This window comes from Aedes albopictus, chromosome 1 (assembly GCF_035046485.1).
Source record: "Aedes albopictus strain Foshan chromosome 1, AalbF5, whole genome shotgun sequence".
In the NCBI taxonomy this organism is placed as follows: domain Eukaryota; kingdom Metazoa; phylum Arthropoda; class Insecta; order Diptera; family Culicidae; genus Aedes; species Aedes albopictus.
Genome location: NC_085136.1, coordinates 288,767,200 through 288,794,972, shown reverse-complemented (window position 1 = coordinate 288,794,972; position 27,773 = coordinate 288,767,200). Strand labels below are relative to the sequence as shown.

Genomic DNA, 27,773 nt, shown 5'->3' with positions numbered 1-27,773 from the left:
GTTGTTGTAATTTCCTCAAAATGTGTCCCCGCAAATGCCAAACAAAGCAATTCCCAGCAGTTGAGAAGGCGGCAAAACAGAAGAAAACATTTCAACGCGTCATTGCCACGCCACGTGTTTCCGTACTCAAAGATTTCTTCCATCGCTCTCCGAGTCCAAGAATGACTAATGGGGAGGAGATGCTGGATGGATGATGCCCGGAAAAGTTTCCTGATGAGAACTATACACACACCCACATACACACACACCCAGACACACAGTGCAGTCAGTGTTTAGTCAGAGAAAACAACTTTATTAGATCCGGACTGGATCTGGATGATGGTGGACAAGTAATTGGGTACCCTTACCTACTGAATGCTTTTGCATGTTTGCGTTTCGGTTTTGATTGAAATGGGCAAAGTTATTCACATTTATGCCCGGTCCCGTTCGGCTACGGCTGTCTGTTGGTCTGGCTGGCTGCAGCTGTGGTTAACAACACCGGAAGGGGCGAAAACTTCCTGAGTGAATCTCACAAGATTTCAAAACGGTTCTGACTGTTTTCGTTAGCCGGTGACCTAGATAATATCCGTGGATGGTAGCTAGCTCCATCAGATGTGGGAGTTACCACCAAAGGTTTTGCAGTTATTTGTGTACATAGTGCTACCAAGTGAAGAATATTTACAATTTAGGTTTAGGTCCTCTCTCTCTCTCTCCTCTTCTTGGCGTAACGTCCTCTCTGGGACAAAGCCTGCTTCTCAGCTTAGTGTTCTATGAGCACTTCCACAGTTATTAACTGAGAGCTTCCTCTGCCAATGACCATTTTGCATGTGTATATCGTGTGGCAGGCACGAAGATACTCTATGCCCAAGGAAGTCAAGGAAATTTCCTTTACGAAAAGATCCTGGACCGACCGGGAATCGAACCCGTCACCCTCAGCATGGTCATGCTGAATACCCGTGCGTTTACCGCCTCGGCTATATGGGCCCTAGGTTTAGGTCTTATAAGCGGATTGTGCATTACATTATTATCGCAGTCCCTGCCCAGACAACCAGTACTCCTATAAGATGTTGCATAAGATGATAAAATGGAGGCCATATGCGCGCATGCCTCCATTTAGGCGCATGTAAAATGGTATGCGTACATGCCTCCACTTTAACATCTTATGTAACATGTTATACGATCAGTGGTTGACTGGGCGGTAAGATCCAAATGAACTGACTAGTTCGCCCAAAATCCTTATCCGATACTGTCGTATGTCGCCTTGAAGTCGGTGAACACGTCGATAAACCAGGCGTTGGGTCCTGGTGTTTACGGATTTTCTGGAGAATTCGTCCAATCGTACGACTGTCTGTACGACATCTGGTCCGTTTTCGAACGACTGTTGATGAAGCCGGCTTGATAACTTCTCACCAATTCATTCGTTTTGGTGACAGACAACGAAAGATCATCTGCGATAACTCTTTTTTTTATTCTTCAATCACTTAACCTAATTTACAGCTATTTTGTCCACTAGGGCACTGCATGAGCAATTCCAATTGGCAGCTGCACTTACACTTTTGTACAGCGCCTAAATGTATTCTATTCTTATTCTACTATATCGAATTGGTTGCCTTTGCGCTGCTGTCACTTTTCTACTCTGTCTATGGGTAGAATAATTATCACGAGGGTGTTGATATGTGGCTCTTGTTTCTTTTCCAGTCCGATTGCGGGGTCCATTATGAGTTGCCGTTAGAGTTTCCGGGTCCGTTAGAGCATATGCTCAGAAGAGGGTCAGGTCAGCCGCTCTCGGTGGGAAGAGCAACTGACGGAAAATTGCAAGTGCCGGGGCTAGGATCGAACCCATGACCATCAACTTATGAATTGAACGTGTAGTCACTACGCCACGGGCCCCGGCATTCGATAGCACATTGTTGGTGATGTTTATAATGGTGACCAGTAGACGGGCTTGGTGGTCTAGTGGCTATGCAGAAGGTCATTGGTTCAATCCCTGGCCCGTCCCTCTCATCCAACTTTGTATCTTTCTATCCACATTCTCTCGCTCTCTCTCTTCTCTACAGATGCAACTCATGTATATTCATATGTTCATAGCCATTGCTAGAACCAGGAACGAATAAAAAAAATCGTTTCCCTCCTTTCCATGGATCGCATCACCGACCCAACGGTGATGTCCATGTCCAGTCCGTGCTGGTTGTGGGGATTCAGAGGTGCTCTCGGTCTTTAGTAGCAACACCTGCACACTCTAACATTCCTTTCTCTTCCCAACTGACTATAAGGACGTGGCCGGCGCCGTTATTGATCATAAACGTATTAGCTGCTTAAATTGCACTTTGAGAATAAGTGGAGTGTACCAGCCCTTATTCATTTGGATCTCAGTGCAATTGGTACCAGCTCAGATCAATCACGGAGGAGCAACCATTGACATGTATATTCAGATTCGATCGTTTTTTGATCGATATTTATAATGGTGGCCAGACTGAGTCAACAAAGTCGATTTTACGGAACAAAACTTTTTCGATTCATTTTAGCGTCCAAAGTAACTGTGCAAAATTTGGGAGCGACTGGTTGCTTCCCCGTATTCCGCATTGCGATTGAAATTTGTATGGAATTCAGTATGGGAAAACGTGCTTTTTTGCATTTTTCTCATAAATTGAAATTTTTCGTCTAAAACAATCTAACCAATGACGGTAAAGTAAAGCCTAGGATATGCCGAAAAACTTTGCCGAAGACCGCAAAGTGATCCGACACTTGTGAAAAAAGTTATAACGTGGTGCTTAACATTTAACATAATTAAATCTCAATTTTTGGCTTAAATTAACAGGCGAATAACTTTTTTCACAAGCGTCGGATCACTTCGCGGTCTTCGGCATATCCTAGGCTATACTTTAACGTCATTAGACTTCATCCAGCTAACGTACATTTTCCACCTTCGGAAAAGCACAAAATGGGAATTTCGCTAGGAATTCCTCTGGAAATATCTCCGGGAATTCTTCCGGAAATTTTTCCAGGATTTCCTCTAGGACCCACATCAGGAACACCTGTGGAGATTGCTTCAGGAATTCCTTCGGTAATTTCCCCTAGAATCCTTTGGAGAATTTCTCCAGAAATTCCTCCAGGAGTTCTCCAGGAATCCCTCCGGATTTTCTCCGAGAATTTCCCCAGGGATACCTCCATGAGTTCCTTCGGGAATTACTCCATGAATTGCTCCGAGATTTTCCTCAGGAATTCCTTCAAGAATTTCTCCAGGCTGGATTTCTCCGAGAATTTGTCTAGGAGTTCCTCCAGGAATATCTCCGTGAATGTCTCCGGGAATTCCTTCAGAATTTCTTCAGAAAATCCGTCAGGAATTTCTTCGGAAATTTCTTCAAGGAATTGTCCGGGAAATCCTCCAGAAATGCTTTCAGGAATTCCTCCGGGAGTTCCCCAGAAATTCCTCCGGGAATTTATTTGGGAAAACTTCCGTTTTTTTTCAATCCACTGGGAATTTCTCTAGGAAGTCTTCCTTCAGGAAGTCTTCCGTGACATTTTATTCAGAATATCTGGGAGTTTTCTAAGGAAAACTTTCGGTTTTTTTTTCAAGATAATTCTCTGGGAATTTCCCCAGGAATCTCATCAGGAAATCTTCCGTGATTATTTTTTCTCACAAAACCCACCAGGAATTCTTCTGGGAATTTCTCCAGAAATTCCTCCTTTGTTTTCTCCAGGAATTCCGCGGGGAATTTGTCGGGGTATTCCTCCAGAAATGTCTCTGGAAATTCTCTCTGGAATTTCTTCAGAAATTCCATAGGAATTTCTTCAGTAAATCCTTCAAAAATTTTTCCTGGTATTCCACTAGGAGTTTCTTTACGACTCCCTCCAGGAATTCTTCTAAGACTCAGTAATTCCTCCGGTGATTCCTTCATTAATTTCTCCTGGACTTTTTTCCGGGATTATTTCCAAGAATTCTTTGGATTATTTCTCCAAGAATTCATCCGGGGATTTCTCCAGGAATTCCTTCAGGGGATTCCTCCAGAGATTCTTCCAGGAATTTCCTCCAAGGTATCTCCCAGGAAGGAGGATTCCCTGAAGAATTTTCCAGAGGTATTGTTGGAGAAATTACCGGAGCAATTCCTAGACAAATTTCCTGAGAAAATCCTCGAGGGATTCTCAGAGGAATACTTAGAGAAATTTCCAGAGGATTTCTCAAGAATATCCCGAATATTTCCATTAAAAATTCCCGAAGGAATTTCAGAAAAGTCCTGAGCAATTCCTGAAAAAATCCAGGAGAATTTTCTGGAAGATTTCCAGAAGAAATTCCCTAAACAATTCCTGGAAGATTTCCTGGAGAAATTCCCGGAGGAATTACAGGATAAATTCCTGGAGGAAATCATAAAGGAAGTCCTAGAGGAATTCCGGGAGAAATTCTCAGAGGGTTTTGTGAGAAAAAAAAATCACGGAAGACTTTCTGAAGAGATTCCTGGAAAAATTCCCAGATTATCTTCAAAGAAAAAAACCTGAATTAATCCACCTATGGTGAACAGAACCCTTCTTACACTTATTAAAAATATTGTTGTATTATTCGTATGTATGATTGTGATTATTGGTCATTCTAGAAAATATTGTGGATTTGACATTTTATCAAAAATCTCTCAATAGCGTAAATTTTATTAAACCTAAGTACTCCTCAAAAGATATCTCGGAAACAGAATGCCCCAACGGAATGAAATTCAATAGCATACTGCTAGGATGCTACACCTTTCATTTGCTGATTGGAGAACTCAAATCGATTGACACACGGCTGGTCAATTTATAATGAAGCATTTTTCAAAGACCTCTTAAAAAGTTAAGTTGTATTACTCCAAAGTACTCCTCGAAAGATATCTTGGTTACAAAATGGCCAATCAGAATGAAGTTCAAAAGCGTTCTTCTAGGATGCAGTAGCTTTCGTAAGAACCCAAATCGGTTGATAGACGGCTGAGAAATTTATGGTGATACACTTTGTCAAAAATCTCTAATATAATTAAATTGGACTACTCCCTAGCACTCTTTGAAAGATATCTCGGTAACCGAACGTCCAATCAAAATGAAATTCAATAGCGTTCTACTAGGATATAGTAGCTTTCATTTGCTTCCAAGAGAACTCAAATCGGTCAACAGACGGCTGAGAACCGTGAGTGACATTTTTTTGTAACATACATACACACACACACACACACACACACACACACACACACACACACACACACACACACACACACACACACACACACACACACACACACACACACACACACACACACACACACACACACACACACACACACACACACACACACACACACACACACACACACACACACACACACACACACACACACACACACACACACACACACACACACATACACACGCACATACAGACATTTGCTCAATTCGTCGAGCTGAGTTGATTGGTATATGTGACTCGGCCCTGCGGGCCTTGGATCGAAAGTCGGTTTTCCAAGCGGTATTTATACCCTTCTTATGGGTGTAAGAAGGGTAAAAAGGCTTTTCCTACATACATTCCGTGATATTTTTGCTACTGTTTATTAAGCTCAAATATTACAAAGAGATAGTAGCTTTTATGTATTTGATGCAATTGCATTTTCATGTATAACTAACTTGTGTAACCAAATATGATCATAAAAAAATCTGTTGACAAACGGCTGAGAAATGTATTAGGGGCTGTCCATAAACCACGTGGTCATTTTTTTGGGACTTTTCAACCCCCCCCCCCCCCCCCCCCCCGCGTGGTCATTAGTCCATACAAAAAAAATTATTTTTCCATACAAAATGGTTATTGGCCGAACCCCCCCCCCCCCCCCCCCCTCATGACCACGTGGTTTATGGACAGCCCCTTATGATACATTTTATCAAAAATCTCTCAAAAGCGTAAATTTCATTACTCCTTAGTACTCGTGGAAAGATATCTCGGAAACAAAATGTCCAAACGGCATAAAATTTAATAGCATACTACTTGGATGCTGTAGCTTTCATTTGATGCTGAGAGAACTCAAATCGATTGACACACGGCTGATTCATTTATTATGAAGCATTTTGTCAAAGACCTCTTAAAAAGTTAAGTTGTATTACTCCAAAGTACTCCCCGAAAGATATCTCGGTTACAAAATGTCCAATCGGAATGAAATTCAAAAGCGTTCTTCTAGGGTGCAGTAGCTTTCGTTTGGGGCCTTAAGAACCCAAATCGGTTGATAGACGGCTGAGAAATTTATGGTGGTACACTTTGTCAAAAATATCTAAAATAATTAAGTTGTACTACTCCCTAGCACTCTTTGAAAGATATCTCGGTAACCGAACGTCCAATCAAAATAAAATTCAATAGCGTTCTACTAGGATGTAGTAGCTTTCATTTGCTTCCAAGAGAACTCAAATCGGTCAACAGACGGCTGAGAACCGTGAGTGACATTTTTTTGTAACATACATACACACACACACACACATACACACACACACACATACACACACACACGCACATACAGACATTTGCTCAATTCGTCGAGCTGAGTTGATTGGTATATGTGACTCGGCCCTGCGGGTCTCGGATCGAAAGTCGGTTTTCCAAGCGGTATTTATACCCTTCTTATGGGTGTAAGAAGGGTAAAACCTAAAGTTTTCCTTAGAAAACTCCCGGATATATTTCTGGAGAAACTCCAGGAAAAATTCCTGGAGAAAATCCTAGAGAAATTCTTGGAGGAATTCCTATACACTAAGAAAAATTCGCATCTAGTTTCCATGTGCCCACACATAGAATTTTGTAGTCAAGCTTTGCACTCGAAAAATAAATGCATTGCACAAAATTCAAATGACGCTGCACATATTTTCCATCTGACTATTAAATTTGATGTGCAACCTCGCGTGGAGAGCGTTATGTGCGCGCATGTAGATTGTAATAGTGGAGTGAGATGGATTTTTGCCAATAAATATGTGCGAATTTTTTTTTTCGTGTCGAACATCCAGAAGGAATTCCTCAAGGAATTCCCGGAGGAGTTTATGGAGGAACTCATGGACGAATTCCTGAGGAAATTCTCAGTGAAATTTCCAGAGAAAATCTTGAAAAAAAAATCCGGATTAACTCCTGGAAAAATTCTCAGAAGAATTCCTGCAAAAATTTCCGAAAGAATTCCTGGAGGAGTCCTAGAGGAAATCCTGGAGAAATTTCCGGAGGAATCCCTGGAGGAATTCCTGGAGGATTTCCTAGAGGATTTCCAGGAGGAACTTCTGGAGGATGTCCTAGAGGAATTCTCGGAAGATTTCCTGAAGAAATTCCTGGAGGAAGTTCTTGAGGAATTCCCAGTAGAATTCTTGGATAAATAACCGGTGGAATTCCCGGAGAAATTCCTGGAAAAATTCTCGGTAGAGTTCCTGTAGAAATTCCCGGAGACATTCCCGGAAGAAAAAACGGAGCAAAAGAAGCAATATTGCAGGGCGACAAAATTTGTCTGCAGGGGGTCAAAAACGGTGTTAAGTTATTGCCTCTTGTACCACCATCATACTCGACCGTTTACTATCCTGCCAAATGGCTCTTAGCTTGCTTAACAACTATGCAGGAAATGGAATACTTCTTGTTCATTAGGGTGTTCATACAAGTATTTTCTTAATACTAGACGGAACCTGTCGAATAATATCAGAACCAAGGACACCAGATACGTCTTACTTCCTCTTAACTTTCGGAACAAATTGCTGGACGTTTTCCGATTTTTGAGATAAAATTGTTTGAATGTTTTGATTGCTGGTGTCACCTAGCGTTACCATTGCACAATGGGTCCATAGCCGTATTTACGAAAACAAAAATGTTTGTGCCTAAACCATAAGTTATAGATACATGGTGTCTTTGGGAAACTTTCTTCTTATTTTTCGACCTTTTTTCTCATTATTGTGAAATTAGGGTGGTCCCTCTAGTTTCGCTGATCCAAACATCTGCTTTTTAATAGTTTTATGTACGTTCACAAAATGTTCTACAAAGTTGTAAAAGAACTTATTTAGAGCAAGTTTTCCGAAGAAACCATTATTCTATCTCTTATGGTTCCTAACTTATAATTTTTTAACAGATTCATGTTAGGGTGATCCATGAATTTTAGTTTTCCTGAAATAACTTTTAATTCGTTCGTTTCTCGTAAATACTTTGTTCCGAGCACTTTTAGAACTATCAACGATGCATATTTTTTCCAAAGAGCTCAAAGTTCTAACTCTCATAGTTAAGAAGATATTGGTATTTTTTTTCGAAAAATCACTTTTTTTCAAAATGTCATATCTCAAAAGGAGCAAATGGATTTTCAATCTCCCGGTTGCATTGGAAAGATCGTACTCTGTTCTATTTATGGTGAAAAAACTGTAGGTACCTGTTTTGTTTAAAGCTTTTTATTGAATTTTGAAAATACGATTTTTTTCATGGAAAAGCAGTTGTAACTTTGAAAATCGATGAGATACAAACTTGGCGTCTTCGACAAAATTGTGAGTTTTTGGTTGCTATTAAAGTGCCCAGAACAAAGTATTGCGAAAAAATCAACACATAAAATTATATTGAGTAAAAACAGATTTTCATATGAAAAATGACACATTTCAAGCAAATTCAACTCGTCTTTGTTAGATAGATCGAAGTAACCATGTCGAAAATATTTAAACTTGCTTATAATCCATAATTTGTCAATGAAATCAACTTAAAATGTGATTTTGAGCTGATTTCCATCAATTTAATTTCAATTTCATCACTTCCATGTATGGATAGTGAAAATGTCAATCACTAGTATATGTTTAGGTTAACGTAAAAGCCTATCAAAGTTACATGATTTACAATATCTTATCAACATTGTGCCTAAATGGTGATGACAGTATAAATAAACATTGGTTCTACAATAAAATGGATGACCATTTACCAAGCTACTTTGATCTATCTAACAAAGACGAGTTGAATTTGCTTGAAATGTGTCATTTTTCATATGAAAATCTGTTTTTACTCAATATAATTTTATGTGTTGATTTTTTCGCAATACTTTGTTCTGGGCACATTTATAGCAGCCAAAAACTCACAATTTTGTCGAAGACGCCAAGTTTGTATCTCATCGATTTTCAAAGTTACAACTGCTTTTACATGAAAAAAATCGTATTTTCAAAATTCAATAAAAAGCTTTAAACAAAAAAGGTACCTACAGTTTTTTCACCATAAATAGAACAGAGTACGATCTTTCCAATGCAACCGGGAGATTGAAAATCCATTTGCTCCTTTTGAGATATGACATTTTGAAAAAAAGTGATTTTTCGAAAAAAAATACCAATATCTTCTTAACTATGAGAGTTAGAACTTTGAGCTCTTTGGAAAAAATATGCATCGTTGATAGTTCTAAAAGTGCTCGGAACAAAGTATTTACGAGAAACGAACGAATTAAAAGTTATTTCAGGAAAACTAAAATTCATGGATCACCCTAACATGAATCTGTTAAAAAATTATAAGTTAGGAACCATAAGAGATAGAATAATGGTTTCTTCGGAAAACTTGCTCTAAATAAGTTCTTTTACAACTTTGTAGATTATTTTGTGAACGTACATAAAACTATTAAAAAGCAGATGTTTGGATCAGCGAAACTAGAGGGACCACCCTAATTTCACAATAATGAGAAAAAAGGTCGAAAAATAAGAAGAAAGTTTCCCAAAGACACCATGTATCTAAAACTTATGGTTTAGGTACAAACATTTTTGTCTTCGTAAATACGGCTCTGGACCCATTGTGCATTGCCGGATAGATCTCCACCTGCCGAACAATTTTACAGAAAACGCCATGCTTTTGGCTTATTATAGTACCGTGATTTCGGGTGAAATTGATCAGTGGGGTGAATTTGATCGACGTGAGGACAATTTTTATTTGTCAAAAATAAAGCATTGAACTTAAAACAATTTGTAGAAAATAACCATAATCTGGCTCAAGGGTTATTAAATGATGAGTTTACATGTTTTACAGCTAATTAGTCACATATTTCTATACTAAACTTAATACTTTCCGAAATTGCGCGTTTGGCAAATTTCAAAGACACTTTCAAACTTTTGTTACCGTAGCTGTATTGCACATAAACTAAATATTTGAATGAATGTTTATAGCTACCAAGTGTTCGCTAAACCCGATTTCGTCATCAAAAGTTCTATGAATATTGATATTTATGCATAAAATTGTACTTTTTCTAAAATAATGACTTATTTAGTATGAAAATTGCATACTTTTAGGCGTTTTCTTTAAATTTATTAAACTTAAAATTTAAATAATTAAGAATTTACTAAACTTGTAAAAATTTTACAAAGCTTTTTGCATTCTGAGGTGGATAATTCAGATGGAAAATTTATTTTCTGCACTTACAAAGACATTTCACTGACTGATCAATTCCACCCCGGAACTAAAATTTCTGATTTTTGTTTTAAATGTTATTTATTGCAATAAAATGATATGCAGTAAAAGCTTCAACCTCGTTGACCGATGAAACCCGTGGTCGTACTTGTTTTAAAGCATTGAGTTTGACCATATCGATAACTATTCAAAAATTAGAAGCCAAAAACTGTGAAAAGTGATCAATTTCACCCGAAATCACGGTAACGAGAAACACGTGAGATATAGAAGTTTGAACATTTTTGACCCTGGCGCCACCTTGCGGACGATTCTCGAACGAAAAACGCCATTGCCAGATAGTTCGTAGTCTGCTGAACAACTTTGCTGAAAACGACATGCTCGTACCTCATTAGGGTATCGAGATATACGTGTTTGAATTTTTCAGACACAAGGCGCCGCCTAGCGGATAAATCCCAACCCAAAGACTTAACTATCAGATAGTTCTGAGCTTGCTGAAGAACTTTACCGAAGACAGCATCATTCTATTTTATCGGGTTTCTGAGATATGAGTGTTTGAACATTTTTGACACTGGCGCCGCCTAGCGGCCGAATCGCGAACCAAAGTCGCCGTTTCTAGTTAGTTCTTATCCTGCTGAACAAACTCGCCGAAGACACTATACTTCTACCTCATCGGGATCTTGAGATATTCGTTGTGCAAAGTATGTGGCCAATTTTGGTACCCCAAGGGGTCGTCCATAAATGACGTAGCTTTTTGGGGGGGAGGGGGGTGTTTGTGATTTTGTGACGAAGTGTGACGATAGGGGGTAGGGGTTTATGATATGCTACGTAGCTTTCTACTAACCCCATTGAAAAAAAATTACGTAATTAATAAAAATTTTACTTGCATTACGTATCATCATCCAGTAAATAAAAAAAATACATGAATATTTTTTTTCCATTCACATTAATGTAAATAGCAAATCATGGAAATAAATACCGACTTCATTTCATAAGACATGCAGCTATCAGAAACCACAACTGTATCTGAGAAAATGGTTTTGAAATCCTGCGTAAAGAATAATGTATTGTGTATACAGACAAAAAATAATTTCGCTCTAATGCTTCTCACGACCAATATTTTGTTTTTGGCATTATGGCATTATTCCAGGAGTCCCTTATATAGTTTCTACAAGACTTCCTCGAAGATTTCCTCCAGCAATTTCTTAAGGAGCTCCTCAAGTAGATTTGTAAGGAATTTTTTCATGATGTTCTTTATAGGTTCCTCAACAGGAAAAGGATAACATTTCCACAAGAATTTCTACTGAGAATCCCAGCTAAAGGATCTGGAGGAAACTCAGAAGGAATCTCTGAAGGAACTTCCAGAAGATTTTCAGAAAGAGTTCCTGGAGCAGTTCTAGATGAAACTTTTGGAGAAATCTTGAATAAACTCCTGGAAGAATCTCAGAAGGAGATATTTGTAGATTCTCAGAAGAATATTCTGGTTCAATTTTTGAAGAAAACACGGAAGAAAATTTTGAAGGAATCCCGAAAGTAACTTTTGGGGAATCCCGGAAGATTATTTGGATATAACTCCTGGTGAAATCTAAGAAGGAAAATCATTGAGGAATTCCAGAAAGACTTATGGGTGGAATCCGTAAAGGGATTCCTCGCGGAATTCTAAGATATCCTGGAAGAATCCTGGATGGAGTGAATGGAGGGATGCCGGAAAAAGTTCCTGGAGTAGACCCGGGAAAATCCTGAATAAATCCTAGAAGGAAGTCCTCGAGGAATCCCAGCAGAATCCAGGAAAGAATTTCTGAAGGAATCCGAGAAAGAACTTCTGGAGGAATCCCATAAGCAACTCCTGGGAGGGTTTTGAAAGAATGCCGGAAGGGTTTCATGCATGGATCTCGGAATAAATGAGTGAATTCCTGAAGGAAACCAAGAAGGAGCTCGTGGAGGGATCCCGAAAGGAACTTCCTTAGGAACCCCAAGGAAGAAGTTCTGATGGAATCTGAAAAGAAATTCTGGTTTAAATCCCTGAAGAGATGTCCGAAGAAACTGCTGGTGGAAGAGAGGAGAAGAAAACCTTAAAAGAACTCCTAAAGGAAACCATGGATAAACTTTTAGAAAAACCTTAGAAAAAAAACTCCTGGAGGAGTCTAAGAAGGAACTCTGGAAGCAATTCTTGGAGGGATCTCTGAAGGAACCCATGGCGGAATACAAGAAGGAGGAATAAAATGGAATCACAAAGACAATTCTTGGAGAAATCCCAGAAGGAAGTGCTAGAGGAATTAAAAAGCGAGACATTATCAAAAATGGGAATCCCAAACGAAACTCCTTGAGGAATTCCAAAATGAACTGCTGAAAGTATTTTAGAAAAAAATCCTGCAGAGTCCTTTGAATGTCGTGGTGAATTTCATTCAAATGAAACCAATTTCTTATTCTTAATATACCTATTTAATTATTTATACTGTGCAACCTAATATTTTCGGAAGAGCTCGTATTTAACTATATTGGGATCATCAATTTCCTGTTCTTCTGCATCAAGCAGAACGATGTGTGGTTTATTGAGTCATTATCTTTGGCGATAATCTCCACTGGTTGCACCTATGGTCTTGATGTTGGCGATCTGTACCTGGCAGCCGGCAATGTTTTCTTGCTATTGTTGTTTTTTTTGTAATATTCTATAAACATATATAAACATACAAGTTAAAATTGAAATCAGAACTAAGTTCCATTTTTTTGCTTTTTGACGCATTTTTTTTAGGGGGGGGGGGGGGGGGTTGTTTGACAAGCTACGTCATTTGTAGAGGGGGGTATCTGAATTTGTGATGAAATGCTACGAGGGGGGAGGGGGTATTAAAAATCACTTAAAAAAGCTACGTCATTTATGGACGCCCCCCAAGACAATTCGGATTAACTCCGGAACCATGTGGACCAGGCACCCATGTCCGCGGCATCAAAAACTAGAAGAGTTTTTCGGGAAGTTCAAAATCCATCAAAAACAAAAAAAGTTATGACCATTTTTGTGCTTTTCCGAAGGTGGAAAATGTACGTTGGCTGGATGAAGGATAATAAATCACGAGGGTGAAACAGAACCGGAACCGTGATTCGAGGAAGCAGTCAGACCGGGAAAACGGAAACAAGAAAAATGATACAGATATACAGGGGATACTCAAAATAACTGGGACAGGTAAAATTCTCACTTTTCAAAAAATGTTCAACTCGCTGTAACTTTTTGAAAAGGGCATCAAATATTCTCAAATTTTTACTGTAAGTTCATCAACTAGTTGTGTATCAGTGGTTCAAATTTGAAAAAGATCGGGCTATTCTTCACGAAGATATAAAGATTCTTGAAAAGGGTATAATTATTCGATAGCCATCTTTGAGCTTTTATATCTCCGGATTCAATGAACTGATTGCAATGAAATTTTGACCATTCATGACTTATATGATGAACTCTTAAAAACGTTTAACTTAACTTTAAATTTTTAACAAGAGAAAAAGTTATAACGATTTCATTCATTTCACGATTTTTTAGTAAATTCATCAATTTCGTATATGCATCCCATTACTTTCTCAATTTATTAGCGGCTATGTTGTAACTTTCCTTCAAAACACATTTATATATAAGTCATTTAGAGGGAAATTAATTGAACTATAATTTGCATCTTGAATTTTGAAACGATGTTAAAGTTTTGGATAATTTGGTGTTTTATTAGAAAAATAATCTAATCGTTATAATTTTCTTCCGTGTTAAGAATTTTAAGTTAAGTCAAAGGTTTTTCATAGCTCATTATACAAGTCATGAATAATCAAAATTTCATTGCATTCGGTTCATTGAATCCGGAGATATAACAGCTCAAAGTTGGCTATCGGAAAATTTTACCTTTCTCTAGAATCTTTATAACTCCGTGGACAATGGTCCGATCTTCTCCAAAATTGGACTACTGATACACAACTAGTTGATGAACTTACAGTAAAAAATTGAAAATATTTGATGCACTTTTCGAAAAGTTACAGCGAGTTGAACATTTTTTGAAAAGTGAAAATTTTACCTGTCCCAGTTATTTTGAGTAACCCCTGTAATAAAGAAGCTTGAAGAGAAGGAGCATTACATTCGTTTAAAGAAGAAAAAGAAAGAAATAAGAAGAGAAAGCCCAACAAAGAAGAAGCAGTAACCGAAACAGCGAAATGTGGAGTTACGCACTTAGAAAAAACCACCGACTTCGGTTATATTTTACCGGAATCTCAACCGTTAAGTTTTGTTTACCGGAAAAGCTGGCAACATTTACCGAACCACGTAAGTGTTTGACAGATAGACGATAACACTTTACCGACCCCTGAGGAAGATCCCTACCCAAGGATCGAAACAAGGGGGAGGGGGGTTGAAAAAGGTCGATTTTTAGGTGACATAATTTGTGTATCACCCCAAACTCCTGCAGGTATTCTCGAAGGAGCTCCTGAAGGACTTCGAAGAAACTCCCTATACATGTTCACAGTGGAACAGTTATAGAATTAGCTATTCACCATGGCATAATAATATTTGAATCAGTATCTCAGAAATTTGCAAATTTTTCCTAAAGTTGCTAAAAAAGACTAAAAATTGATTGAAAATTGGAAGAGTTATGGCACTCATAGTGAAAGCACCTTTTTATTCATCAAAAATTCAACTTTCAGGCGTTTGCACCACCTTTTAATCTCAATCTTTTTGGCTCAAACTAATAGGTTTCTCTTTTTATGTCATTTGAATCTAGAAAACACTTATGAACTCCAGGTTTCAACAACTTTTGAAAAATAAGCCACTTTTGAATCTACAGGGTGTGGCCAAAATGTTTGGGATAGGCTTTTTTATTCTATTACAAACAGACTCAACATGCTGTAACTTTTCATAGAATGCATCAAAAATTCTCAAATTTGGATTGTTTGTCAACCTATTATATGTGCATCATTGGTACAAATTTGAGCTCGATTGGTTAATCTTTCGCGAAGCTAGAACCTTTCCCGTAAAACCCTATTATTTAGAAAACTAATTTTTGAACTGTTATATCTCAGAAACCAGTAAACCGAATTGAATGAAATTTTGAGCGATTATTAACAATATATTAATGCTTGAAAATTCTTCAAAACACATGTACTTTTTAAACGTCGAAAAAAGTTATGATGATTTGACAGTTTCACCCATATAGAGAAAAATTAGTCAAATTCACAATACCGCACAAAAAATACTAAATGTGTTCTTCCTTTTATCTTAATGGGCTCTTATTATCTTATTATAGATATCTCAAGAACAGAAGTAGAAAATCTCTGAATACCAAAAATAAAATTTAATGACATAGATGTGGAAAAAATACATTTTTTTTTTTCAGAAAGATCCTAAAAGTGCCAATACATCTTAACTTTTTTCAACGTTTGAAAAGTATCTATGTTTTAAATAATTTTCAAGCATTTATATATTATTGATAAACGTTCAAAATGTCATTTCAAAAATTAGTTGTCTAAAAATAGTGTATAACGAGAACGGTTCTTCGCGAAAGATTTACCAATCAAGCTCAAATTTGAACCAATGATGCCAATGATAGGTTGACAAACAGTAAAAATTTGAGAATTTGCACACTATGAAAAGTGAAGAAAAAAAACTTGCCTATCCCAAACATTTTGGCCACCCCCTGTATTTATAGCAATTTATATATTATGCTCCTCTTGCATAAGTGAAATATACTGAAATTTACTGTATTGTGCCATAGGAAGTTAGACCAGAAATGGCTAAAAATTTCCACCACCCAAAAAACAGAGATAGCTGAATAACAGTTTTTTAAGCTGAAGTTTGCTTAACAGTTGCTTGTTCAACTGTTATATAGCTAAAATGTTTGTTGGGCAGTAGCATCATCCTTCAGAAATCCCACATATAACCTTCCATTTCACGTGACCCTCAACCATTTTTCTATACCTTCTCATCCACAACAGCTGTCCATTCGACTACGTCCGGGTGTTCGACGGGCAGGACAACACGTCGGCCGTGATCGGGACGTACTGCGGCCAGCAGCGGAACCTGGTCCTCTACTCGAGCGAGCAGTTTCTGTTCGTGCACTTTTCGACGCTGCAACGAACCGCCAACACGCAGAATCGTGGTTTTAAGGGAATTTTTGAATTTAGTGAAAGTTTTGTTAAATTAGATTTTATTCGTGAGTAAATGCGAAAGGATGACGGTGATGAATCTCTGAAGTAACCATGAATTTTCCTTTCCCTTTTTTCAGGAGAAAACGACGGAATGCACATACGAGGCTCGGAATGTGATCAGAAAATCTTATCGAAAAAAGAATCGACCGGATACGTATACTCGCCAAATTATCCTTTTCCGTATATACCGAAAGTAGTTTGTAGGTGAGTTTTAATAAAAACAGCTTGGAAACTATGTAGCTGCAGGCCATTGCTTCAACTAATTCACTATCCTCTTTGCAGATATTTCGTTTACGGTATGCAAGACGCTCAAAACCTCGAACGGGTGAAGCTTGAGTTTTCGATTTTCGAAATTCCGAAAGGCGAGCAGAAGGGCGAGTAAGTATACAATACAGACTGGGCCGATGACTGGGCCATTATCATCACTCAATCATCCTCTCTATTGTACGCCTCGAGCGGTTCTGGCCGTCCTTTTTCCTCCATAGCCACCCCGATCTCTGTGCACCCCCGCGCACAGACACAATGAGTCGGAAAATTCGCTACGGGTGCCTCCAATTAGTGGGGAGCTTGGGATGAAACGTTAAGAATGTTAAGAAAGAAAGCATTTTCTCTGATAAAACCGCTGGGTCGTTTGGATGAATACCCTTCAATTGGTACAAAAAACTGAAAAAATCGTGTAAAAATGATTCAGTGTACAAAGCTTTTACCAAAATGGTATATCCTTCTTATAGGCGTCTCATCCACAGCTCTCCCTTTGTAGCGACGAAGTCGTCGATAGAGATAAATGAAGATTAGACTCTTACATCCGATTTTCAACAAACGATAACGACAGCTAATCAACCGGAAACAGATAAATTTGCCGAAATTGGTCCGCTTCTGAGAATGAGTTGGCGGCACCGGCCGGAGCGATGCTATGACGGCGCGACGGCACCATCAGTCGGAAATAGCCCCGAGGAAGGAAGACGAGCGATTTTTTCCAAAACTAGTTTCAATTCTCTTCCGAAGCGTCCGGAAGCGCACACCAGCAGCGCGAGGCGTACAGACGGAACTAAACGATGATTGAACGCTTTGTCCTCTTCCACCTTCACCTCCCTTCTCTCAAATCCAATCAATAACTGACATAAATTGATGAAAATTACTGATGCTCTGTGTTTCCTTTCTCTCTTCTGCTTCCACAGTTCCAACTGCACGGACGGCTACCTAAAGGTCTATCTGAAGGGTCAGGAGGTAGCAGATGCGTACGATAAATTCGATCACGAACTGTGCGGCAACGAGATTCCGCACGCGGTCATCAGCGACGGGCCTCGGTTGGTGATGGTGTTCAGTTCCGGCGACTTCCAAGGGCGCGGTTTCAAGGCGAAGTACACCTTCGAGACGGAGTACAAGATACCGGGAACGGCCGCCCCGGACGGTACCTGTAGCTTTACGTATCGGAGCACTTCCCGCAAGAAGGGCGAGTTCAACAGCCCTCGGTATCCATCGAACTACCCGTCGGAGACGAACTGTTCATATGTGTTCCTTGCGACCATGAACGAGCAAGTCACGATTGTGTTCGACCACTTCAAGGTGAAGGCTGACGGAGCAAATACGACCTTTGGGGCGTACGGAGCTTCCGTGTGTTTCGAAGACTGGCTGGAGATGTACGTCATGTACAGAGACGGATCGGATCGGTTCCTGGGAAGGTACTGCAGCCTAACGGCTCCGGGACCGGTGGAAAGCCCTCGTGGAGCGGTGGGCATCCGGGTGGTGTTGCACACGGATCAGGAAAACGTAGCCAGTGGTTTCAAGGCACGGTACATATTCGAAACTGCCAAATCGGTGTTCGGTGACTGTGGGGGGAATTATTCCGGTGAAGACTCCGGCATCGTGGCGTCTCCGAACTTTCCCGCAAACTACGATGCACCCGGCAAGGGATTGGCTTCCCGTGCCTGCAATTGGTACATCACGGCACGGATAGGGTACAAGATTATGCTGTACTTCGAATACTTCGCCATCGAGGGAGAACCTGCAAGTGAGTACCTAGAAGTAGACTTTTTCTTTTGTTTACAGGGACTTTATCCCGAAGGTGCATTTGTCTTGAAGACGTTAAGTAACGACAAGCAAAAAAAAAACGTGCAGAGTCATAACTCAAAATACTTATAATGAAACGATCCAAAATTTAATCTTTTTGCAACATCGTAATCATACACTATCCTAGAAACGTGTCGTGGAAGCCGATTGGAATTTCATACAGTTTCTGCTGAGTACGAGTCGAATACATTAATTCCACATTTTTAACTTCCTCTGGTTCGGGCTCCTAGAATAAGGCATTTTATGAGACGTTTCAAATCAGCTGTTTTTCGTCTGATTACCCGTTTTGAAGTTTATTCTATGCAGGGGGATGACGAAGGGCCAAAATCATCTACCCAGCATTCAATTCAACATGGCGTCCAATGTTTTTGTTTTGATTGCTTAATTCATGGAAAAAAATGCGCTAGATACATCGACACTGCTTCGCTGCTACATATAACATTGTGCAAAGTGATAAGGAAAGAGAAACAATCATCAAAAACAACGATTTCGTTTGAAATGTGTAATTTCTGAAATAAGCACTAGCAACACACGAGCCACACACCCGAAAATCAGGAGCAAGTTAGGGTAAACCGACCAGAAAGTGGGTACCAAAACGCGCCGTACCAAAAATGATGTTGGGTGGAGCGGCGATGTACCGAGTTTGACAGCCGTGTCACCCCACTGATTCTATGGGCCCACTTATTTACGTTTATTCTGGCAAAACTTGTGATAAAGGTACATCAAACACACGGGATTATTTTTTCCGCGGCAAATACGATAATCTACCTCCTAAAACCAATATTAGCAGACAGCAGGGATGTTTCCTAGCCTGCTAGTGATATCGAGCAGCCCGGCAGATCGATCACGTCACATTAAAAACGGAAGCATCTTTGCCAACAAAAAAAATGATGAGCGTTTTCCATATGTTAGGCTACTTTTCAGCAAAACATAAACATCAAATGTAAATAATAAAAATCAGCGGCCCACAAGTGAAACATTGCGTAAAATAGGTTATTGTTATGAGCAAGATGTTTACTTACCTTGGTTATGAGTGTCATGTCTTTATAGCGAGTTCTCTCGGAGCCTCGGCAAGATAACAACATCCAGTCTTCGACTAAGTTGTTCTCAGAACAACTACCACTTCTGGTGATGGATTTCATAGCTACGAATTATGCCATCACGTGGCGCTGGTGTACATATAGCTTCTTCCGGCACGACTCGGTGAGATAGAGCACAAAATTCAAGCCGGATAAGAAGATACAATTTTCAATAAATTTGTTTAATACTACGGCTACTACCGGAAGATGGATTGCATAGTTCCGTACATTCCTATGGGAAATCCTCAAATACTCTTTAAGTTCCTCTGTGAATCAATTTGGCGGCTGCTATGGAAACTCTACTAGCGACTTTTTTTGGTTATCCCTCCAAATATTTTACCGGTAATTGCTTCATCTGTTTTTCAGGAATTGTTTCTTTTGGAGATTCCTACTGAAATTCTTCGTTTACTCTACTAAGGATTCCAACGGGAATTAATTCAGGGATTTCTTACAAATTTTCTGCAATAATTTCTTCGGGAAGTCCTAAAGTGAGCCCTTTGGATATCTCTTCAGGAATTCCTTCAAAACTCTTTCGGAAATTCCTTTGGATCGCCAATCCGGAGACGGTGGGTTGAATTGCCGTTGCGGTCGGGAACTTTTCTCGACTTTCCTAAGCATAGTTTATCATTGTACTTGCCTCACAATATACAAATTCGTGAAATTACAGGCAAAGAAAACCCTCCAATTAATAACTGTGGAAATGCGCGAAGAACACCAAGCTGAAAAGAGGCAGGCCAAACTCAAGTGGACACGTAGAGCCACTAAGAAAAAGAATAATCCCTTGTACAATCTCTGTGCAAATTCTTCCAGGGGTTCAATTCAAAAATCTTAAGATTCTTCCTGCGGGGATTCACCTTCCAGTCATTCTCTTAGGAGTTCCTCCAGGGGTTCCATCATGGATTCCTTTTTAAATTTTTGGGGTTCGTTCAGGAAGACTCTTTCAATGATTTCGCCAAAAAATCTTCTAGATGCTTCAGCGTTTTCATTTCAAATCGCTCCAGAGATTCTTTCAGCAATTTCTCCACGGAATTTTACAGGTGCTATTTAAGAAAGTTCTTCGAAGATGCTTTCGGGTAGACTTTATAGATTTTTTCAGATATGCCACAATGCATTCCTTCGGATAATTTAACAGAGCTACCGAAATTCTTCCAGGAATTCATTTGCCAAGTCCTACAGTCTGGATGTATTCAATAAATTAAACTCCATTAGAAATTCCTGAAAAAAAACACTTGACGAATTTTGAAGTTATTCTTGAGACCTCTAAAAGAATATTCAAGTTAACCTTTGCTAAATACAGGGGATACTCAAAATAACTGGGACAGGTAAAGTTTTCACTTTTCATAAAATGTTCAACTAGCTGTAACTAATTGAATAGGGCATCAAGTATTCTCAAATTTTTACTGTAAGTTTATCAACTAGTAGTGTATCAGTGGTACAATTTTGAAAAAGTTCGGGCTTTTCTACACGAAGTTAAACATATTCTAGAAAAAAGGTATAATTATCCGATAGCCAACTTTGAGCTGTTATATCTCCGGATTCAATAAACCGAATGCAATGAAATTTTGATCATTTATGACTGATATAATGAGCTATTAAAAACTTTTGACTAAACTTAAAATTGTTTACACGAAAGAAAATTATAACGATTAGATTATTTTCCTAATAAAACGCCAATTTATCCAAAACTTCATCATCGTTTCAAAATTCAATATAATAGTTATAGCTCATTGAAATTCCCTCTAATTGACTTGAATATATTAATGTTTCGAAGGAAAGCAACCAAATGGCCGGCATTATATTGAAAAAGTAATGGGATGCATATGAAAAATAGATAAATTTAGTAAAAAAACATAGAATATATGAAATCGCTATAACTTTTTTTTTTTTTAATAATTTCAAATTAAGTCTAATGTTTTTCAAAGTTCATTGAATCAGTCATAAATGATCAAAATTTCATTGCAATCGGTTTATTGAATCCGGAGATATTACAGCTCAAAGTTGGCTATCGGATAGTTAAACCTTTTTCTAGAATATTTTTAACTTCGTGTAGAATAGCCAGAACTTTACCAAAATTGGACCACTGATACACAACTAGTTGATGAGCTTACAGTAAAAATTTGAGAACATTTGATGCCCTATTCGAAAAGATAAAGCTAGTTGTACATTTTTTGACAAGTGAAAATTTTACCTGTCCCAGTTATTTTGAGTATCCCCTGTATTTCAATCCCTGTTTCGTCCCTTTCCTCCTACTTTATATCTTTCTGTATACTTTCTCCCTCCTTTCTACATACACAACCCATGAATATTCACATGCTCATAGCCATCGCTAGAACAGTAACGGGTTGAAAAAGCCGTTTCCCCTTTCCTTCCAAACTTTCACGGTACAGTGTCAATCTAATCATATAACACCTAAGAGTTATGCAATGATGAAAACTGTGCCGCACAGCTTCAGAATAATAAAACAAACAATTCTATCACCTTTCACCTGGCATCCACGCACCAATAATGTGTGAACCCTCTGCCAACTATATCCCACCAACACTCCGACATTCGCATGAGTTTGTGCAGCCGCAGAGATATATTCGGTCTTATGTGAATACAAATGATGGCAATCGTCACTTCCTTCCCTTTCCCCACATTGGTCTGCAACCTGATGTGGCAGGCGCCATTGTCGCCTAAAAATACTGAAGAATCCCTGCTTAGTCCGCGGCAGATTTCTTATTAGTTCCTTGTGTGGCTGGTCTGGCGATACTGGATAGCATTAACGGGCGGTCAATCAAGCATAAACTCAAGAAAAAAGTGTCTTTTTTGTATGAAATTTAAAAAAAAATAAAACAAAAAAACATTTTTTTAAAACCTAATTGATCACAAACAACCAAGATTAAAAGGTGGTCTTATTATTTAGCCGCATAGTATAGCTGTAACTCTTGATGTAGTGAACAAGACTTAATCAATTTAATAAAAATTAAAATTCGCGTAATTTTATGGCGATTGTGAAAATTTCAGCCAAATCGGTTCACTAAGAACAGAGCGCCATATCACCAAACTTGGGCATTTTGTATGAAAACCGTCTGGTGGTCTTATTATTTTGTCCGACACCATAACTAAGATTAAAATGATTTAATGGGCGTCTTGTGTTTTGAAAGATTGTTTTCATAATTGGCTAAGAAACATCATCTTTTGGTTCACGTGATATCAAATTTACCGAAGCAAATAAACAATTTAAAGAAGTATTAGATACGTTTCAGGAGCCGAAAAGTGTAAAGGGCAAAAATACCTCTGACATTTCCCACTTAAAATTCTGATATAAAGCCACGAAGTTCCATATAACTATTTACGGCAGGTGTAGGAGGCGGATGGTAGTTAATAAGTCGATTTCATACAATTAGTGCGCAATCGCTTGAATTTTCCGTGAATTGGCCAATCTTTCCAAATGTGGAAAACCATCGTTTTGCTAGCTTTTTATTCGACTAATCTGTCCATTCTTAAGTTTGATTAGCTCAATTTTTCGTCTAATTTGCTTGCATCTAATGGAAACATAATTTATATAACAAAAAAGCATGAGGGTGTTTTGTTCCGGGTATTACCCCAGGTTACCCTACTTTCTAGGAGCGTTCTTCTAAACGACAAGTTGCGTTTAGTTTATCAGATATACCTGATTCGTAGTATGGTCAATATATAATATATTATAGACCCCGGCTAGTGAGGACCATTTGCTGTGAGCGCTATGAGCAACCGCATTAAGTGATACTAATCACCAAGTATCTACCCCAGATCTGTTGATGTTGAAAAGTGTATGGAAATTTGACCCTGCATTGATGGTAAAATATACTTTGGCCCAGAACGGTAGAGTTCGTCGCTTATTGCGCACAGATGTCATCAAAAGCACTACGCACAACTGCAGTGGTTGCCGAGGGAGCAGCTTGGTTGTTCGTGTTTACACTATTACCGGCTGTGTTGGAAGGAGGCGCCAGGTCATCCAAACAAGAAGTTTGCAGTATGTAAATACTACTCTGCCGTGTGCAATATGCTGTAGTTGTCCCATGTTAATAGGGATTCCCATAGAACATGGGACAACTATGCTGCACATGGCAGTATAGCACATCATTCGCACGATTTTCTGTAGTGAGTAACTGCATAGTTCATGAATTAACGATTAAAATATTGCTAAATTTAGTGTCCCTAAGAATTAGGTCGATCCAATTTTAACCCTCGAGCAGTCGCGTCTTCGACCACCCTCAACGACACCACGGTCACACTGTGTACCACAAGCAAGCATTTTTCATGGTGCATGTACTCAGTACACGACGCGACCGCTCCCGGGTTAATATGAGAACGGTAATACATCTTATTAGCATTCATCTGTTTTCTAACAAACTTGGCTATAAAAAATGTAGGAAAAAAAAATAATACGTAAATTACTCAACATGTTTTTGATCGGGACAGCACACCGTACCTCACACAGCACGCTTGAATGTTCTTCAGCTGGAAACTACTGCTCCGTAATTAACACTAGTTTACAGCATTTTTGAACTCGGTATGCTGATGATCATTTTTGGTGTAGTGTTTCAGGATTTTCTAAAGTAACTCCTGCAAAAATCCCCGAAGAGAACTCCGGAGCAATCCGTGCAGCAATCTCGGAAGCAATATCTGAAGGAATCCCGGGAATAAACCTGGGAAGATTCTCGAAAGGAATGCCTAAAGAACTTTCCAGGATTTCTTTAGGCATTCCTTTCGAGAATCTTCCCAGGTTTATTCCCGGGATTCCTTCAGATATTGCTGATAATTTCTGAAGGTATCTCGAAAAAAAAACCTCAGCTCATCTAATATCATCTCAATTCTTCACCCTACTTTCTAGCCTCTACCTTACTGTATTCTTTGCCCTCTAATGCAACCCTCTATCCTATGCTCTATCATAACCTTCAACTTAACCCTACCATCTACTCTACCCTTTACCATGTACTCTACCATAACCACTGCCCTATCCTTTACCGTACCCTCTAACCTATATTTTGCTTAATCGTACCGTTTACCCTACTTTCTACCCAAACCTTTTTTCTACCCTCAACATCACTCTCTCTCCTATCCTCTTCCCTACCGTCTACCCTATCCTCTACCTTTACCTTCTTCTCCACTCCCTCTACTCTATCCTTCACCCAAACCCTCTACCCGACCGTCTGCTCCACCGTTTATCCTACCCACTACCCTACCATCTTACTTACTTATAATAAATAAATAAATAAATCTACCATGACCCTCTACCCTTTTTCTCATAAAGCCCGATCGATAGATACCCATATTGCATAGCTCAAATTACCATGCTGGGGCCGCAATCTTGGATTTGGTCCACCATGTTGGATTTCAAAATGGCGTCAAATATCGATTTTCAACTTCTACACATCAAGCCCGATCGATAAATACCCATATTGCATGGTATCATAGCTCAAACTCTCATTCCGTAGCCGCCATCTTGGAATTCAAAATGGCGTTAAATATCGATTTTTAACTTCTATTTATCAATCCCGCTCGATAGATACCCATATTGCAAAGTATCCTAAGCAGCATTGCCGGTAAAAAGCATATATTCTGGAGTTTTGACCACCATCTTGGAACCTAAGCCGCCATCTTGAATTCCATTAGCCCTGCTACCACCAACTCGTTCTAAGGAATGTGTATGCCAAATTTGATTGAAATTTCTTGGCGCATTCATAACTCTATTATATATATAACGGAACATTCATACATATATTATATACATACAGGGGATGGCCAAAATGTTTGGGATAGGCATTTTTTTTTTCACCCACAAAAAATATTCCATATGCTGTAACTTTTCATAGAGTGCATCAAAAAATCTCAAATTTTGACTATTTGTCAACCTATTAAAAAGTTTGCACTCAGGAACCTAACACCCTGTATGTGCATCATTGGTACAATTTTGGGCTCGATTGATTAATTTTTCGCGAAGTAAGAAGCGTTTGGGTAAAACACTATTATTTAGACAACTAATTTTTGAGCTGTCATATCTCGGAAATCAGTGAACCGAATTGAATGATTTTTTAACGTTTATCAGAAATGTATTGATATTTAATTCAACGCATGTAATATTTTCTCACGGCGAATTAAGTTATACCGGGTTGAAATTTTTACTCATATAGAGTAAAATAAGTCAAATTCACAATATCACACAAAAATTACTTAATGTGTTCTTTCTTCAATTTAAAAAGGCTCTAATATATCTGATTAGAGATAACTTGAGAACAGAATTGGAAAATCTTTGGATATCAACACTAAAATTTATTGACATTGATGTAAAAAAATACATTTTTTCGAGAAAAATTTAAAAAGAATTCATGATAACTTTTTTCAACGTTAAAAAAGTACCATATTACCCCGCTAATACGACACCGACTGTTGTCGAATAACTGGGGTAAACTTTGAGTTCGACAAACTGGTCACCCTACACCACCATGCTCACTGAAATTTGGCAACTCTATTTTTGTTTTTGTTTTGATTTCCGGATTTGGTATGAAACAAAATTTCAACAAATATTGCGGTGGCGCGAATGAAAAGCTCGTTCTTTTTACGATTGAAGGCATCCACAGTTCATTCCGGTTGGTCTCCAGGCGGTTTGGGTGTTGAACAGCACCAACTCAGAGCTTCCGAAATCAGCGGCTGCAAGAGGAGCTGCTGCGGGGGCGAGTATAAGCGCAATATCATACTGTTTTGCATTTACAGTGTACATAGCTGTGACATTTCAACACTTTTTAATTCGACATGTGTCTAATAAGCGGGGTACGAATTAAAAAGTGTATTAAAACGTGTCGAACCAGCGGGGTAAGACGGTACCTATGTTTTAATTTGTGAAGCATTTACATAGTGTTAATGTACGTTCAAAATTTCATTCAATTTGGTTCACGCGTTTCCGAGATATGACAGCTCGAAAATGAGTTGTCAAAAAATAGGGTTTTACCCGAACGGTTCTAACTTTACGAAATATTATTCAATCGAGCCCAAATTTATACCAATGATGCACATATAATAGATTGACAAACAGTCAAAATTTGAGATTTGTTTATGCACTCAATGAAAAGTTATAGCATGTTGAACTTTTTTGTGAGAGAAAAAAAAGTTGCCTATCTCAAACATTTTGGCCACCCCCTGTATGTACATACATATCAACATACAAAGAGATAAACATACAAACATATAAACAAACAAGCATATAACAACTCTACCGAAGTAATAACTATAAATTATTAATCATTGTTAAGATTCCAGGCATATATTTTTTTCATATTGGAAATGAAGCTCATAGATCGTGACAATATATAATATTTAAATCATCATTTACGCCACCTAGTCAACCAGTAACAAACTATATTGTCCACTATGAACAAGGTATGGGTGTGGAGAACATCTTCTCTGAAGAAAGTATTCTAAAATTTCACATAATTCTGGAGATATGCACATCAAAAGGACTGTCCTATTTATAGGACGCTGGGCGTTCGGGACATCTGTCCTATAAAAAGGACTTTCTTAAGGAATCAACTGTTGATCTTATGTTTTGAGGTTATGGCTTTCAGTCTTGGAAGAAAACTCAAAAACGACTGAAGCCATAACCTCAAAATATAAAAAGGACGCTGGGCGAATATGGGTTAAGCAAAGACACTCGCTTAAAACATCTCATTCTCCGTAATAAATGCTCCGATTGAACTGATTTTTTTACTGTAACTTGCCTACATATGATATGTCAAATAAACGGTGAGGAAGAATTTATAAATTGTTTTTTTTTTTTCATAATGAAAAAATACATTATTTCATATATTTTTGGAAAATTTGCTAAAATTTAAGGAGATCGTCCCTAAAACTCGCCAATATCTTGAATTTTATCAATCTGACGCAAAACCTGCATTGAGATGATCAAATGGTATTATATTCAGTATTTAATTTATGGAAAAAGATTTAAAATTGGTTGAACAAAACGCAAGATATTTGAATTTTAGCAAATTCCATATTTTAAAAACTTGTAAAACTCGATATCGTTTTATTTTGCAAACTAGTGTTATTTGCCGGCAACGGACAAGACTTCTCCAATAATGCTGGATGTTTTTGAT

The 27,773-nt window shown here is 38.4% G+C and overlaps 1 protein-coding gene across 16 annotated transcripts in view; it reads left to right on the top strand.

Annotated features, from left to right (window-relative positions):
- Positions 1-27,773, top strand: part of LOC109408324 (cubilin) — a 649,214-nt gene that overhangs the window by 595,882 nt on the left and 25,559 nt on the right. For all 16 annotated transcript variants that reach the window (XM_029860374.2, XM_029860375.2, XM_029860373.2 and 13 more), the window contains 4 exons: positions 16,295-16,512; positions 16,585-16,711; positions 16,790-16,885; positions 17,686-18,518. In XM_029860374.2, the coding sequence (XP_029716234.2) occupies positions 16,295-16,512; positions 16,585-16,711; positions 16,790-16,885; positions 17,686-18,518 (1,274 nt within the window). The remainder of the gene's footprint in view (positions 1-16,294; positions 16,513-16,584; positions 16,712-16,789; positions 16,886-17,685; positions 18,519-27,773) is intronic.